We start from the raw sequence: 17,571 nt of genomic DNA, 5'->3' as shown, positions 1-17,571 counted from the left end.
CGCTGTACTGAATGATACAGACAGTTTATGAGACAAAAATATGTTTTATAGTGGTTCAATGGTATAGTGGTTACCACATTTGAAAGATCCCTGGTTCAACAGGAGGAGATATAAATCCAGCTTGTGGGAGAAATGAGCTAGTGTACTCATGCTGGCCCCAAGCAGCATGGGGCCACCGCCTCTGTTCAAAGATGGTCATTCACAGTGGACATAGATGGCTTCTTTCACTCCTCTTTGACGCCATCTGTCCTCTCTTTCTAAAAGGTGAACATTGGCATCCTCAAAAGAATGACAAAGGTGGTGAACAGAGGCGGTGGCTTACGACACCAACCGTCTGCCATCTATAATCCAGTTTTGAGATCCATTAACGCCCACTCACATCTTGGGCCATTTGACCTCAGTAAATTACACGATAGGGTGGGGCTAGATTTCACAATAGGTTAACCCGAAACCCTGGGTGATCGTGACCTACACCCATTTTCAAACCTTGGCTCGTATGATTAGGTAGGGATCAATAGGGGGTTCCTGACCCTCTTAGGGTTTAAAATCTGGGACTCCTAACCTATTGCTCTTAGAACTGAAGAAGCTTCTCAAATGAGAAGTGAAACATCTTCAAGAAACCTAAAGAAGTCCAGACACTTTTTTTCCCCAAGCACCTTAGTTAACTTAAGCTTCAGACATATTTTCAAGATGCTACTGATGATAAATCGACTTTGGGAAGTCGTATTTTTAAAGCACAAGTCTTGGTTTTTAAATCTAGATATTACAAAGAGTCAGATGATACTGCACACCAACATGGTAGGCCTGTCCTAAAGCTTACTCTGCTTTATTGTTTTTTTTTTCCCCCGACACGTTGCTGTTAAAAAAATATCACCTTGCAGATTACTGACTTCATAGACAAAATAAGTAATTTTCTATGGGGATTTCCCCCCCTAGAAAATTGCTAGTTTCACCTTTTATAAACTTGATAAAGCAGATCAAATATTGTAGACATTGTTGTGTTAGTATAATATTTTAATTTTTTGTGGAAACTGTCCTACGTCTGAGCCACATGAAACAAAATTTACAACAGGTTTGAAAATACTGTGAAGAAAGGTCTTATTTCATTATTCATTATGATTGGGGATGTTAATTATGATTTCCTTTGGTATGGGATGATGTCAAAGAGTCTGATCTCAAACAGTCCTGATAAAACAGAATCCATCCAGTTATTTTCTTCTGGTTATCAGCCTAAGCAGAAAAGCTCAGCCCACCCTCACTCTAGCCATCTCCTCTAGCTTATCTGGGGGAGCACCAAGGTGTTCCCAGGCCAGCCGAGATATAATCTTTCCAGCGTGTCCTGGTGTGGCCTCAGATGAACTACAAAATGGCTTATTATACCGTGTCATTGTTAATTTAACAAAAATTAAGCTAAAATGCAGAAGCAGTGTGTGGTGAAAATCTTAGTGCACTCTCACTGTTTTCATAGGGTAAGTAGCAGCCAGGTTCTGCTTAACAAATGTATCTGATAAACTGATCATCACTCAGTTTGACCACCTGTATAAAGAAGAAGCTTGCTGGTTTGGTACATTAAGGTGTGTATTTTTTATGTGTATTCTATATCTCAGTCTCCATAGGCACATTGAATGCTAAAGTTCATGACAATACTATTAAACAAAAAGACTGAATACATATGATGTGTTTGGGAGTGTTGTCAGGAGAAAGACTCTTCCATCTAAAAAGAACATGACTGCAAAATTACTTGCTGACTTCTTGAACAATGTTTTTTGGACAGAGGAGAAAAAAGTAGAAATGTTTGACCATAACGTTTGGTAAAAACCAAACACAGCATATCAGCACAAACACTTCAAACCAACTGTCAAGCACAGTGGTGGAGAGATGATGATGATTTGGGCTTGTTTTACAGCCAAAGGACCCGGGAACCTTGCAATCAGTAATCCGATCATGAACTGTTGAATGCAAACATATTCTAGAATCAAATGTGAGGCCATCTGTCCAACAGCTAAAGCTTGGATGAAGTTAGGTCATGTAACACGTAACACTACAATGATTCCAAGCACAGCAGTGAATCTACAACACAGTGCCTAAAACAAAAAATGCAATGTATTGCAATGTGACAGTGAAAGTTCACATCTCAACCTAATTAAAATAGCAGCTGTGGTAGAACCTTAAGAGAGCAACGCTCAATGAAGTGAAGCAACACTGAACACACTGAACACAGAATTCAAGTTACTGCTGTTAAAAGTGTTTTTATTAGCTACTGAATTATGGGGTGTACTTTAATACATATACTTCTGCTTTACTATGAATGTATGTAAATATTTGAGTGAATATATGACTGAAATTACTTGAAACAGCAACATTTTGTTTGACATCTTTCTAAATGATCAAGATCTGCTTAACTAGATACAGCTAGTATAACAAGTCTTAACTGTTTGATTCGTGATTGGTTGTCTTTCTGCTTTGTTGAACTTGTTGTCTGGAACAGGCTCCACTAACAGCAGACTTAATCGAATAGAAATGAAACTGGATATGAAGTGTACAAATACATTCATAAAAATAGATGGAAAAAAGAAAAAGAAAACAAAACAGCATCGTTCAAAATGTAAACAATTTTATTAAAACAGTACAAATTCTGAAGGAACAGTAGTGATAAAAGAAATGCTGTGCTGCAGCTGATTAATGATTAACTGACTAGAAGAGGTTAATGTGATTTTCCCTGTGACTAGGGCAGCTGATACACAGGAGGGTAATCATTTTACAACAAACAGCACTGAGGTGTGCACCATACTTTTCAAAGTATTCAACATTTTTATAGTAAAGGGATGGGTTAATGCTTCACCAGCACTTTATCTGGAGTATATAGAGATAGCAGTAGCTTTTCCATCAGAACATCAATGGCATTAATATTTTGTAAAACACATTTTAGAACTTTAGAAGACTGTTACTCTTTCAGAAAATGCCCTGCTCCTTGCGCCGGTTGATATCTCTCTTCAGCTGGCAGGTGGTGCAGACGGGGCAGCACATGGCCATCATATAATCGTTACACATGGAGCCCTGGAAACACACGCAGTAACTCTTAGAAGGTGCAGCCTCAACATCAGTGAAGGGAAGGGAGTTAGGCTAATGACACGACCAGAATTTATTTATATGAAAAACCAGGGTTGGATTACAGACTTAATCAAAATGTAAGCGTTCACATGCTATCATGCTGTGTTTTTTTTAATTAGGACATTTTCTATTACAGTCTTAAGATAAATGTGAGCTGTCTGTGGCCCACAATGTACAGTGATTTTTGACATCCATGACCTAAATGAATCTACGTTGCAATACTATGGCTTGAACAGGGAAGGGAAAAAAACATAATTGGACAGAACCATATTATTGTTTTTAACCTTTCTCTTAATCTTCGAATATATTTTGATTAATCTTGGGTAACATGTTAAAAGTACTTGTACTTTTTACATGATCATTTTCAGACATTTAGTAATTTGACTCTGACAGCATTTTCAGTTTTTCTCTTTTTATAATATAGGAGGAACATATTTGACTTACAACATGATGGTAACAACTTAGTTTTCACTCACAGTGAAACAGGTAACTAAAAGACCACTTCTTTGGTTCTAAAAAGGCCTCAAATAGACTTAAATTGGCGAATCGTGCAGAAAGCTTGGCTACTGTTCCTGTTGTCCACTGAAAACTTACCTTGATGTTGTATTTGGTCCTGTAGACGCTACGGATGGGCATGCCCAGACCACACAGGCAACACTCGCCCATGTCACTGGCAATGGAACAGCCGAGGCAGCAGTAGCACCAATAGCCAAAGCAGCCTAAGGCAGGGAGAAAGTGTGTTAAAGGAAGCACTTACAACTTAAATCCATTATTATTATTATTATTATTATTATTATTATTATTATTATTATTATAAGTATAGCCGCTCTTCATACATTCCATTAAAATATCCATTCCCAGTTAATTTTTAATATAACTGATGAGGGAAAAAGATCCACAGTCCTTATTTTACATGAGAAAATGCATTCAAGTTTAACCAAGTTTCAGTGGTTTGGTATCCATTTCTTGTCAGTTCCTTGACAGCCCTGAAACCTACATTCATACATTCAGATAGACATTTGAACATAAAATATTTACTTAAAATAAGGACTGAGGGTTTGTTTCCACCACACAAACATGTAGATGGAGCATTACAAAGGCCAGTATGAACAGAAAGAAAACCTGCTTTAACTGTTCTTTTCTTAGGTTTGAAAAAAAAACTGTATCCAATTATATCTTGCTGCAAATGCTGTCTCAACTTTGTGCATATTTTGAGCTACAGAACCAGTCAAGAAGGTTACTCACAAATTCCAATGTCATCACAGCAATCTAACACGCCTGTCTGGAATTCAGAAGTTTCATATTTGCCTGGTTGGTTGACCACAGCCATGATCACGTTAAAATCTTCTTTCTGTGGGATGAAAAACGGTTATAGCTATTGTTTGAATACTGTATGTGAGGAAGAGGAACACTACACAGTCGTGTTCCTACTGGTTCATATTTCTCTTTATTATTCTCGGTGCTTCCATATATGTTTTTGCTTTACTACTTCCACATACTTCACATACACATACTTCAAACAACATTCAAACTCTAAAATGCTCTCAAATTATTGGGCTATTACTATAATTTAGCTTTTTCATCTTGACCATTTTCATAAAATCCCTGTTTAACTTTTAGAAGAAGCATGTAATCGATAGCTACATGGCTTCTGAGTTACAAAATGTTTGAGAGCAAGTCAAGGCAGTTTTCCTTTCTCAGCTATTTAGTTGCTGTACTTCACAAGTCATATATCTTTAATAATTAATTTTTTAATTATACACTGTCAACACTCAGAGTCCCTTCTCTGTTCTGATCAAAATTAAATAGCCTGAGAAAGCATACACAGGCTGCCTCTGATGGTAGATTAAAACTGAACAGATTTAGCCCAATGACTGTACAGAAGGCACAGAATGTGACTGCCGCAGAAACACAGAGGCCACACTCTCACAATTACTGTTCACTCCATGCTGTGTGAGTGTGTCCAAATTTGTAAAAAATTGTTAGGTATGCACTTTTTTACCTTAGTTTTGTGCTGCTTTAGTTACAAGTCTTACAAGCTGTTCTTTCTTGCTTTTCTAAATTTTCTGCCAATTTTTCACAGTTGGACAACAAGTAGTTTTGAGATAACTTCAGCTTGTTCAGCTGTTTTCAGCTGACAGTTTTGCTTTTCCAATATTTTTGCTAAATTAGTTTCTGCTAAGTTATTACAATTCAGAAAAGTTTCTAATATTGTCTTTAGCTTCTCCAGCTGAATATTTTAGCTACACAGCATTCACACTGCATTTTTGCAGGAAATGCAAATTTTTCTAGTTACTTTTTTCATTCCTCGTGGATTTGTTTTAAGGAGATTAATCTTACCAGTTGGTTGGACAGTTGAAGGATTCTGACCAAGAAGGATTGTCCAGACCATGAAGCAGCTTGAGCCTTTATAACATATAAGAGCAGGTGACTCAATCACCTTTGCTGCTGTGACGAGATAACAACAGCCACAAATCAGCCCTATATCTTTATGTCCGGTTATGGTAATAAAACTTAACTGCACTGCGTGGTTAAGTCAAGGTCATAGATGATGTAGTGGGATGTGGGATAGTGGGATGTCCCACGTGGATCATATAATAAATTTAAAATGTAATCTTTTTTAGTTTGCTTTTTTTAAATTTCAGGATGAACATTTAGAAAATTCCATGTAATAAAAAATCATTCAGAACAATATATTTACAGGCTCTGAAACTGTATTAATATTATCTTTTGAATAATTTGTGAATGAAAATATATTTTAAGGGCTTTATTTTTATCGCCTTTTCTCCAGTAGTCTTTTAACTAGTAGCCATATATTTGGCCGGATAACAGTTAAGCATGAAGATATTTAGTGCACGGAATAAAGGCCTATTTCCTGTACTTTGCTTTGGTACACTTCTGTGGAATTATATTTGTACTCTTCCAGAGTATTAAAACCATATGCTACTTTATACTTTCATTTTTCTTTTGTTTAGCAGCCGTATTTTTTACTTTTCAGATTTCAAAAGCCAATAATGAAAACGTCTGTGATTTTCTTGCGTGTAAAAGATATGTTGGCTCCCACCAAACAGGTTTTTGGCTTTCAGTCAAGAGACTGTGATATTTTTTTTTAAAAGGGAGGTTTGTTGTATTCATAACATATACTTTTGTTTCTCAAGTAGACAGAAGGAAAAATGAAAATCTCCAGAGCTACTCTTAATTAGGCTACACAATTGCCACGTATTTGTTTTCAATTTAGAAAGTATAAGTCTGTGTAAAGGATTTAAAGGAATATTGTTGTATTTTCTTTTACAATACTTATATTGTATATGCAGTCAGTAATATTACTGTTTAGTCTGTTTATTATCGTTGTCACGGCTGTTAATGGTGGAAAAAATCTAATGAAACAAAACAGAACTCTTCTATGCATTATTTTTAATACTCATACTAGCTGAACAAATAGGGAGATCTATACCTCACAAAGCACTGCATACATATAAGCAAAGAAAATCCTGTGTGTGCTTCCAACACACATCATTGAAGACACATGCATGTCAAGTGGCACCAGTGTCAGAAACGTTCACCAAGAATTGAGTAGGTTCATAAGCATCTATGAGCCTAAATGTTTTTAGTTGTCTTTTAAAATCATGTTAATATATTTACTAGGCAAATTTTATGCCCACTGCAAAACAGAAATGGTGTCAGCAGAAACCTCTAAGAAGTTCACTTCTCCCTAGTGAGTAATTTTTTTAGAAGGCAGAGGAATATCTTGTACTTGTCCATTTAACTGTTTAATTTGGCTAACTTGGTTGAGGTTAACTTACTGTTTATACAATTGCAAACAGATTAACCAACTCAAAAAAGGAGCCAAACTCACACCAAAAGTTTAAAACTTAAAAAACCTTTTTTATTTTTATTTTTTAAAAAAAGCTTTTTAAAAATAAAAGTAATTAAATACTAGTAAAGAAGACCTTTTACACCCCCGCCCATGCAAATGCTAATTTCCTCTTTAAATTCGCCAAGATCTCTTGGGGTACTTATGAATTTTTCGTTGTTTCATATAACGTTACAATTATATTTTATTGATATTTAACAAAAATTTGTTAAACATAAACAATATTAAGGAAATCATATTGCTAAGTGTTCGAGTATTAGCTAACCATTACTAGCTAACCACTGTTAGCTAACAGCCTACTAGCACCGATAGCTAATACTGTAACTAATGTATAACAAAATACAACGTTTTTACAAGCAAATCAACTTATATAGAAGTAAAAATGATTTATACAGGCCTTTTGTTGAGCTAAAGTAAGATCTTTTCTGGAAAAATGATCTTCTGCCCCTTGCTGCTTCCAACAAATGTTTGAAAAAAACAACAGTAAAAAGTTCAAAGAAGCTCTTTTTCTATTTGTCAGTTTTTTTTGTGGTTGGGATCAGAGGCGCTGCATGTAATGGTTTCCTCAAGGTCTCTGGTTGGGATGAATGCTCTAAATGACCATAAAGTCCATTGCTTTTTACTTTAACCTAATGCAAACAGATCTTTCTATAAAATGCTGTACAGACTTAAATCAGTCAAACACTACCATATCATTTTTGCTCCCTCCTTCTTTCCCCATATACTTGTTATTATTATTATTTAAGTTTTGTTGATTGTAGCTGTTTTTATTAGCTGATTTTTTCTATCTTTATGGAAGTTGCTTTTCTGTCTCTTGGTGAACAAACCTTAGTAATGGTGTACTCACATTTGGACTGTGTCAACAGGCTTTGGATACAACTTGTTTGTGGATACAGTTTAAATTTTGTCCAAGAAATAAATGTTTAAAATGTTCTTGTTCAATGTTACTACAATCAAAAATAAGTGATTATTTGGAAAAAAAAATATAGGGTGGAGAAAATTATTTTAGATGTGGTCTCTCAGGTGTTTAGCCATATTTTAATTTCCATCCATTTCCGGTAAGGCTTTTCAAGTTCGAGGTAATGAGGGATTGGTGGTGTGACTAAAGCATGGGGGGGGTAGGGTGCAACCTGGGCAGGGTAGTAGTTTATGGTGGGCAGGAACTGATTATTGATGCAGAAAAATAATGTTTTTCATTACTTAACAACACTGAGCAAAGGTCAGTAGTGGTCATGACATTTTTATTGGGCACTAGGTAACATTCATGAAACACCCAAATAACTAGAAAAATCAATTAACATTTGAAGCTAATTAATCTCCTAGGACAGGAACAGCTACACGATACATTTTCTTTTTATTACTATGAAGATAAAAATGTTTTGCCAGACTCCAAGTGAACAAAAAGCCAGCACTTGAGCATGTCTGATAAGATCCAGTGACACGAAGACATGTACATGGTTTAAAAAGTTGCCTTATAAAAAAAATAAATAAAAATAAAAATAGAAAGTGTTTACCTCACCTTTCAGAAAGAAAGAGCTGCTTAACCTTAACAGACTGCTGGAAATGATGAGTTTTATAATAAGTGTAATAAATCTTTGGACAGAGTGACAAATAGTATTCAGTAGCTTGAGTGCCACAGCCAGTGTATGTATATATAAAACAAAGAAGATCTTGAACTATTGGACTATCAAGCTGGTGGCAAAGGCTTTTTGTTTTTTTGTTTTTTTTAATAATGCATTATATATATTAAAAATTAACTTACTTGATTTAGTTGTGAGCTTTAGTGTGACACAAAAACACTGGTCTCAAATAAGAGTAGAGGCCTTGCAACAGATTTAGCTACTAGCTCATTTTCACTTGCAGTCCCTGGGCAGGTATGCACACAATATTAAATAAACTGTAAACTGTAAATAAACTACAAGATACAGATGAAGTAGCAGAATGAAATATATATGCAAAGCCAAAGAAAAGCCCTTCAGCCCTACCCACAAAACACATTGCAAACCCTTTCTGAGTATATACTTTTCCCATTCAATAACCAGTCATTTCAAATGTGTAACCATACAAATATGACTAATGAAGCATAAAAAAATATGCTGGATTAGGTCAAGTTGATGTTATTGTTTTCTGTTTTTTTCCTCCCAATGATGAGAAAAGAAATTCAAAGCAAGTGTCAGAATCAGAAAGAAAAGTGATTTAAAGGTGACTTTTCATGTAATTCGAGACAGACTGGCTGGTCTAGCTCAGAAACTGCTGATCTAGTAAGGTTTTCTTCATAGTCATATCTAGGGTTTATGGAGCATGTTACGGAAATGTGCAAATATCCAGTGAGCTGCAGTTCTGTGAGTGAAAATGTCGTTCTGATGTCAGCAATCAGAGGAGGAGTGGCCAGACTGCTTCAAGCTGATAGGAAGGCAACAGTAATTCAAATAAACATTTGTTACAACCAAGGTATGCAGAAGGGCATCTCTGAACACACAACATGTTGAACATGTTGGGCTACTGCAGCAGATGACCACACCAGGTCCTGTCAGCTATAAGGCTGAGGCTGCAATTTGCATGGTCTGAGACAATGCAAGATTAGAAAAAGATTGCCTGGTATGATAAGTCTTTATTTGTACATTAGGACGGTTGGGCCAGAATTGGGTGTAAACAATGTAAAAACATGGATCCATCCAAACTTGAGCTAGATCATACTTGTGGTGAAGTGAAGTTGTGAGGGCAATTTTCTTAGAAGACTTGTTGATACCAAGGATGGTTTTAACCCCACAGCCTACATGAGTAGTGTTGCTGACCATGCCCATCCTTTTATGACCACAGTGTACCCATCTTTCAACAGCTGCTTTCCAACACTGTAATATGCCATGTCACAAAGCTCAGATCATCTTAAAATGGTTTCTTGACCGTGACAGTGACTGTGGTTGAATGTCCTCCACAGTCATCAGACCTCAGTCCAATGAAGCACCTGTGGTGAAACCAAAGATTTGAATCATGGATGGACAAATCTACAGCAACTGTGTGATGATATTATGTCAGTGTGGAGCAAAATGTCTGAGGAATGTTTCCATTGCTCACAAGCTTGTTGAATCTGTGCCTTGAAGAATTAAGGCAATTCTGAATATTAAAAAGGGTCCAATTGAAGTAACCTAACTAAGTATCCAGTGCATCTAAGTGGCAGCTGGCAATACAATAAAGTGTAGTAGAAAAGGGAAACTTACTGTCAAGGTGAACTGATTTTATCATTTCCATCTTTTCTCTTGAAAAATATAGGCGCAAGCTTTAAAACTTCAGGGAGAAAAATCCCTGTGAAGACTGCCAAGTCAAAGAAAATTATAACATTTTAAGTGGACTCATATAGTTTTTAACCAGATTCCTAAAAGAAAAAGAAAAACATAAAAACAGCCGACTCTATAACAAGTGTAGTGTAAGTGTAAAACAACAATGGCAGGGCCATGTCTCACTGCATTCTCTGCAAATGTGTAATACTTTAATAAATACATATATTTAAAACGGTGATGGTACACTCCACAAATAATTTTGGTCAACTGGCAACAAATCTGTAGCATAATCAGGGGGTTCAGACTGTCAAACGGTGTGTGCATAAATAGTTAAATAGTTTAACAAAATTAAATTAAATTATTTGCAATTAAATTCCACGAAGTAATCTACCTGAAGTAAGGCACTGACACGCCGGCATGAATGCCTTTCAATTTACACTTTCCAACCTGCCTTGGTCTTTTCAACACACGATGGCGCTACTCCCCAAAAAACAGAATTACACCGACTCCATCTGCGAATGAGGGCATGTAATGACGACCTGACTATAATGATACATGCTCGTACATAATGAGCAGCTGTAACTGAAACTCTGGAAGAGGCATGATTTCCAATTTCCGACAGGCTAAAGATAGACGCGGTCGTAATTACAACAAAGCTCACAGGATACTATTAACCTGCACAGAAGACCCTAAAAAAAATACCAAACAGACCACATCCTCTGATTCAGACATTAAATTCTATGATGTCTTACAAACTGCTGAGTGTAATCTGAGGAGGAATACACAGCAAACTACATGGTTAACACAGGCAAAGCCAGAGAATCGTGTTTATTTGATTAATTCTTTGTTCAAAGTTAATGCGAAATGTGAAAGTGCGCATATTCATTGTTTTTGAATTATAGGCTATCAATGAATTGACTTTTAATAGTTTCCTTGTTTTTTACTTAAAGAAAGTAAGTGAATACTTTGGCTTCTTGCCCCAAAGAGCCCCACTGGTCCTCTAAAAATATGCTGTCTGTAATGTATCATATTATCATGAGTGTTTGATGTAATATCATAATCTGACAGGGGTGTCAAACTAAATCTACTGGAGTAAAAAGTATTTCAAAGAGGTTTTGATGTACAGCAACATGGAAATATATATGCACGTGCTTGGTTTTTCTACGACAATTGCATGGTCGACATTTCAAGTTTGAAAGTTTGATTCATAATTCTGTATCCTCTTACCTGAAGTTCATAATGAAAACATTAAGTATTCAGTTAATAATGAACAGAATACTTGGGTTGTCCTCCACACGTTTGATCTTTAATGATAATTTTGTGTGCTTTGTGTGACAGCTAGTTACAGCTGTGAAGTAATGCAGTGGAACAGAGTTGGTTAATAAAACAGGTGACTTTAACGTGTGGAAATTGAAGGCGGCTCTGTAAGTTCGCTGTTTCAGTGATGGACATGCGCACACTGATGGGATGGAAGAGAGGCACCTCTATACTGACGTCACCCCCCCCCCCCCCTTCAAAAAAAAAAAAAGAAAAAAAAAAGCAAATTTCAAGCTGTCCGGAGCTGGGACATACCCGGTTTCTCTGCAGTGTAGTAGTGAGGAGGAGCAGCTCCAGAATTGTAAGCCAACTTTTTCTGGTGTTTGCATGGATGCACAGCTTCTCTAAACTTTTCTTTAAAAAACATATTTAAGGTTTTAAGAGCGACCACCATGAACACAAACTTTATTTTATAAAGATAGACTGAACATATAAAACCTTCTGCGGAAGGAAATCCAAAACTTGGAAAAGCTGCTTTTGTGTGTGTGTGAGACAGAGTCTTGGGCTGGGATACCACCGCTGCTGCAGCTGCTCGGGTGTCTGGGCTGAAGGAGAGAATCTCAGTGAGGCTTCACAGGATGGCAGAGTTCAAAAGGAGATGAAAAGAGGAGAGCAAAGGAAGTCTGTGTGCGGAACTTGAGAGCTGCAGAAGTGATTTGGTCCTGGGCTCTGTCTGCACACTCGGACTGGAGCTGACAATGAAGATGAACATGGTAAATGGGCTCAAATCTACTCTGTCAAGAGACTAAGACTATATGTTTTTTCTACTTTTTCCTCTTTAAAAAATCAGAGATGATTCGTGTGAACATTTCGAATGTTAAAATAGCTATTTTACCACTAAGAGCCGAGGGAGAGTTTAGGGGGGGGGGGTCGTTGCGTGGAAAAGGCGTACTTTAGGCAGCATTTACGCACGGTAAGTTCGCAGCGTTACAGGTCCACATCTGCAAAAGTTTGCATATCCGGCTGCTGAAAACAAATCAACCAAACTTCCCCTGAGCAACAAAAGCTGCGGTCTATTTTGACATGCAGACGCTCCTTGAGGGTTACGATTGCGGTACCGGTGTAATGCATGCGGGCTGGCTGCCAACTGTCTGGGTCAGAGTGGCCAAGTAGGTAGCGTTGTCTGTCTGTCTGGACCGCAGGAGCGCTACAGCTAAAGAAACATTTGCGAAAAGCCCTCCTTTCCAAAAAGGCTACCACCAGTGTTTGGAGTCCGGTCTTTTCCTCGGATCGTCACCGCTGTGTCACCTGGATCCGCTTGTGTGCTGCAGTTTGTAGTTTGCACATGCTGCCTTCAAGCGCGTCAGTGAGTAAAACTAATCTGCAGGAATATCAGCTTGCACAGCTGACATGTATGCGTCCGTTCCAGCGCGGGTTTTACACGTCATTTGTATTGTATTGCCACGTTTTTGTCACGGCGTATCAGCCATTAAACGGTCATCCGTGTACTTAAAGAGGTACTGGCACAAATGGAACCGACACCAGTGCTCCTCGTGGAAATCTGTAATATGGGGTGTTCAGCGTTGCCTTACTTTTTCATTCATTGATTACAAACCACAGATAGAGTCAAAGCTTGCCATCAAGCCTGCTATAGTTAGTTGCTCAGTATAAGCAAAGAAAAAGAATGAGAGCGAAGCTTTCCTCTGTTCCTACAACAGAAATGTGAGATTATAGTTCTAATGCTTGGTGTTGGTCTACAGTATGTCACTGTAAGCTTAACATCTTTGGGGTTTTGTTAGTCAGATATAGCTTTGGGTAAGCAAAATGATTAGCTTGGACCAATCAGATTGGTCACTATGAAAGTATTCACTTTATTTATTTATTTTTTTTAAATATATCATCTTTTGACTGAAAAATATATATATAAAAAAAACTCAGATTATATTAGATGAAAATCTCCAGTGGTCTTAAAAATGGCTCCAACTAGCTGTCAAAAATGCAGATATTAAATAGGTACAAAGTTTTAGAATAGTCAGTAGCCAATTGAACTAGCACTTGACGACCAATAAATCAGCTAACAGAGTGGGGTATCGTTGGGTAATCGCTGCTTAATTTTCTCCACAGCAGTGCAGATGGATTGGTCAAGACAAAGATACAGAGCTTCCTGTTTGCGTCTGATGGATTACAGTGTTTTGTATGAGCTGCTGACATGAATTCAGAGGCTGGTGAGATGTGGGAGTGCTCATCTTCAGGAGAAATCTGAGACCTGAATGAGCCTTCAAGCACGGTGAGAGCATTTTAATTGAAGGAGGCGCACCATGGACTTGTTGTGGTCTGCCATCAGACCCATTATGTCCTTTTAACCCACTTGTAGCACCCTCTACCCCTACCCCATGTCACATCTTTCCCTGAATTATGGAAATTTTGTGGAAGACGCTGACTTGGACACTGAGCCTGGTGGTGATGACTGCTTCTGAATTTCAAAGTATCAGCAAACTCTCACATAACTCCCAAGGTATGGTGGTGACACATGGACAAAAAATTCTGCTGTTCTCAACAGCTTATTTTCATAACATCTTCTCATTTCTGTTCCATTCTCTTCTTTTCCTGGTCAAAGAGGAGTTCCTGTCCTACCTGCAGCACTACCAGTTGACTGTCCCGGTGCGGGTGGATGAGAATGGAGAATTCCTGAGCTACACTGTGAAGCACCACCGGCCAGGCCGACGGAGACGGGGGGCGGTGGATCCGATGATGGGAGCCCAGCCCGCGTTAGACCCACTGGAGCCCCGACTATTCTACAGACTGTCAGCCTATGGAAAGCACTTTCACTTAAACCTGACTCTCAACCCCCACTTGGTGTCAAAACATTTTACAGTGGAGTACTGGGGTAAAGAAGGGCTGGAGTGGCGGCATAATATTGTAGATAACTGTCACTATATTGGATTCTTGCAAAATCAGCACAGTACAACTAGAGTGGCACTCAGCAACTGCAAAGGCCTGGTGAGTACAAAGTGCTACAAGGTTCACAGCTCTTACGAACACCCCCCCCCCCCCCCCCCCCCCCATGTTTATGTCAGACATAACTAGGTTGTGGTTCTGTCGCTGCAGCCAGTCTTTTGGTAGATTCGACAGAATATTATCACAAGATTATTGCAGTTTGCTTAAGAGAATCTTGGCTTTTTTTTTCTGCATGGCGCACTGAGCCTGCAGGCAGCTTGGAGTGACTTGATGTTTATGTAGAAAAAAAATCACATCATCTCAGTGATCTGATAGTGATAACCATCTGTGCTTTTCTTCCCACTTGTGTGCTGGATGTCACACTTGAGTAGTTGAGATCACATTTCTTAAGCAGATCCTTGTGTGATCTTTAAACGATATCCCTATAAATGTGCAGGTTTCAGTTCAAAAACAAAACTGAGCAGCTCTAATACGGCATCTAATTATCCTGTCTAAGCTTTTATTCCTGAGGCTTTTGTCCACAGACTGCGTGACTGTTCAGTACCCCTTAACTAATCACGGAATTGGGCCAAATTTTAAAAGCTGTTATCCCTCCATGCTCGAGAGTAACTCTAAAGAAGTAAAAAAAAAAGAAAAAGGCCCTGCTTCTTGTTGGCAAATGTAATCATGTGGGGGAAACGTTTAGCCAAATGTGTTGGCAAGACATAGCACTGAGTATCATAAATTGAATTAGTGTTTGCCCTTTTTTTCTTACATCACCAAAAATGGACAAAACTGTGTCTGTACTTTAATGTAATCAGCTGTCTGGACATTTTGAGATCTTGACATCACACACTATTAAAACCCTACATCAAAAATGTTTCTGTAGGCTAGTGTGATATGTGGTTAATTGCTTTTATTGTGGGTTTTACAGAGCCAAGCCAGTGTTTCCTATAAACCCACTCTGAAGGACTTCTCCTAGTTTATGCTCCAGAGGGGGCATTGACAGGGGGAGAAGAATGTTTTAATGCTGGTCTGGATGTAACTGATTGTTTGGGGTTCTTAAATTTTACTGCAGATTAGTGACTAATGCATTGTATATGTGAAAACATGTCCCTAATGAGAAGCAAGAGGTCGCATAAGGGGATGTATTAGTTGTTTAAAGGGACACTCCAAAATGACTATCTTGTTTTTTTGTTGTTGTTTTTTTAATTAGCTGCCCAAATTCTGGATTGTACTTTTTTACAACTTGCTACAAAGCAAAATCTTTTTTCACATGTTTCCCACCTGACAAGTGCCCAGTATTTTCAGACTTTAAAAATGAGGGTTTGGAACACCTGCTATCCAGATTCAAACTGACGTGACTTTGTTATGATGTCAGCATGACAATCCGTCAGTCAGAAGTGGAAAATAATAGGGCTGTTGGAGGTGCGTAGGCTTTAGTTGTGATATGGCTTCCAATAATCATTGTGTTCAAACTGTCCACTGTAAATAAAAGATGGAATCAGGCACTATGACATCAGTGTCAAGCTTGAGTGTTCTAGCTGCTGTGTTCGTTTTTTGTAGTCAGAAACGACCATATTTGGATGACTGGGTGGAGGTCCAAGTTATGAGCTAATGCTAGCTAGCTTGATTATCTATCTCCATTCATAACTGAAGCCCAAACATCTTGGACAGTGTGCACCTCACAGCAAGCTTTATTGTTTATCAGATAATTACAATATAATTTCATCATTAAAATTTCCCAAAAGCCACCAACACAGAACCTCCAAAGGTCCAATTCAGTGACTTCTCTTAAAAGAAGTAAGGCCTACAAAAGAGTGACGGGATATAGCAACGTAGACACTTGTCAATTAAGGTGGCCATGCCCATAATTCCATTACCAAGAGTGATTAATTTATATTACAAAATGTCCCACCATAGACTTATTATGGTGGGAACCTATTCACAAAACCAAACCATTTTATACATGTCACTTTTTGAGCCAGCCTCAAGTGGTCATTAGATGAAAAGCAGTTTTTGGCATTTTTTTGAGTTTTCCCTTGAGACATGGCTGCTTGGTTCAAACTATCTCCCTTGGATTTCAGAACTCAATAATAATAATAATAATAATAATAATAATAATAATAATAATAATATAGCTTGAATGTTTGTGCTTTTTCTTCATATATATTCATAAAAGCAGATTTTGAAAATGTTCACCTGTTGAAACAAAGGATGCCTGAGTTTCCTTCATGTCCGCCTGTCTGAGCACAGACAAGAGTAACAAGTGTCTAAACTAGGATTGCTCCTTTAATAAAATGATTATGAAATACAGTGCTTTTTCTTAAGACTGTACTTTTAGTACCAATGTTTCCTGTTTTTAACCTGCTTTCTTTTTTTCATTGATTTTCTTCCCCAACAAGCACGGTGTTATTACAACAGAGGAAGAACAGTATTTAATAGAGCCTTTAAAGAACATATCCTCAACCACCTCTGGTGAATGGAACCTGGAAGAAGCACAGCAGCATGTTATTTATAAAATGTCTGCCATTCCCTCACCACAAGAGCATAGCCAGGAGTTCAGCTGTGGCATTTCAGGTTGGTGAACCTCCATCTGGGTTGGACTCTGTGTGGGTGGAACTGACGTAAAGGAATAACTATACATAGCAAGTTAGAGGAAGTGCTGGTTTGGTTCTAGGCCCAGGTTCTGTTAGACATGACCGGGCCTCTTGTGTGCTATAGTTGCTCCTGGCCTGGACACCTTTCAACCTGTGACAGAAAGTCTTGCTCCAGCTTTCATATAACGCCCTTCAGTGCATAAAGAAGACTTTACAGAAAAACAAATTCTATTTCTAGGACCAATAATCATCTTGAGAATTTAAAATTCTCAGTTTCGCCAATGCTCTGTTTGCTGAGATACGTTGAGTTAGAACCAAAAATAACCAGGTGGATATTTAGGTATTCGGCCAGGGTCTTATGAGAAAGAGCAAAGACTGTCATCACCAGGAAGCCAGCATGCCCTAACATGCAGCATCTTATAGCTTTTTCCCAGAGCATCTGCTGGGCCATAAAACAAAGACTTTAGCTGCTAGGTTCAAAGTGGCAGATTCCATATCTGCACCTATCACACAC

At 38.0% G+C, this 17,571-nt stretch overlaps 2 protein-coding genes across 4 annotated transcripts in view; one reads left to right on the top strand and one right to left on the bottom strand.

Annotated features, from left to right (window-relative positions):
* Positions 1–2,607: 2,607 nt before the first annotated feature.
* On the bottom strand, positions 2,608–7,680 carry LOC102783927 (placenta-specific gene 8 protein-like). 3 transcript variants are annotated; one of them, XM_087844513.1, is made up of 5 exons: positions 7,383–7,680; positions 5,452–5,559; positions 4,357–4,462; positions 3,706–3,830; positions 2,608–3,057 (listed from the first exon to the last, which is right to left on the bottom strand). In XM_087844513.1, exons 3-5 carry the CDS (start codon positions 4,439–4,441, stop codon positions 2,953–2,955), a joined length of 315 nt encoding a protein of 104 aa, XP_087700639.1. In that variant the 5' UTR covers positions 4,442–4,462; positions 5,452–5,559; positions 7,383–7,680; the 3' UTR covers positions 2,608–2,952. The 3 variants fall into 3 exon arrangements, with proteins under 3 accessions (XP_087700639.1, XP_087700638.1, XP_006804800.1); XM_087844512.1 differs by having other exon boundaries at positions 5,452–5,517; XM_006804737.2 differs by lacking the exon at positions 5,452–5,559 and having other exon boundaries at positions 2,610–3,057; positions 7,383–7,678.
* A 4,181-nt stretch (positions 7,681–11,861) lies between these two features.
* The window catches only part of adamts6 (ADAM metallopeptidase with thrombospondin type 1 motif, 6), a 75,628-nt gene continuing 69,918 nt past the window's right edge, over positions 11,862–17,571 (top strand). The window contains exons 1-4 of the mRNA XM_087843901.1: positions 11,862–12,293; positions 13,645–14,035; positions 14,138–14,520; positions 16,863–17,037. Of these exons, the coding sequence (XP_087700027.1) occupies positions 13,936–14,035; positions 14,138–14,520; positions 16,863–17,037 (658 nt within the window). The 5' untranslated portion in view covers positions 11,862–12,293; positions 13,645–13,935. The remainder of the gene's footprint in view (positions 12,294–13,644; positions 14,036–14,137; positions 14,521–16,862; positions 17,038–17,571) is intronic.

The sequence above is a fragment of the Neolamprologus brichardi genome, chromosome 7 (assembly GCF_056152115.1).
Source record: "Neolamprologus brichardi isolate AB-2024 chromosome 7, ASM5615211v1, whole genome shotgun sequence".
Taxonomy (NCBI): Eukaryota; Metazoa; Chordata; class Actinopteri; order Cichliformes; family Cichlidae; genus Neolamprologus; species Neolamprologus brichardi.
Note: the sequence above shows the minus strand (reverse complement) of the source record. Positions and strands in the feature narration are given on the sequence as shown.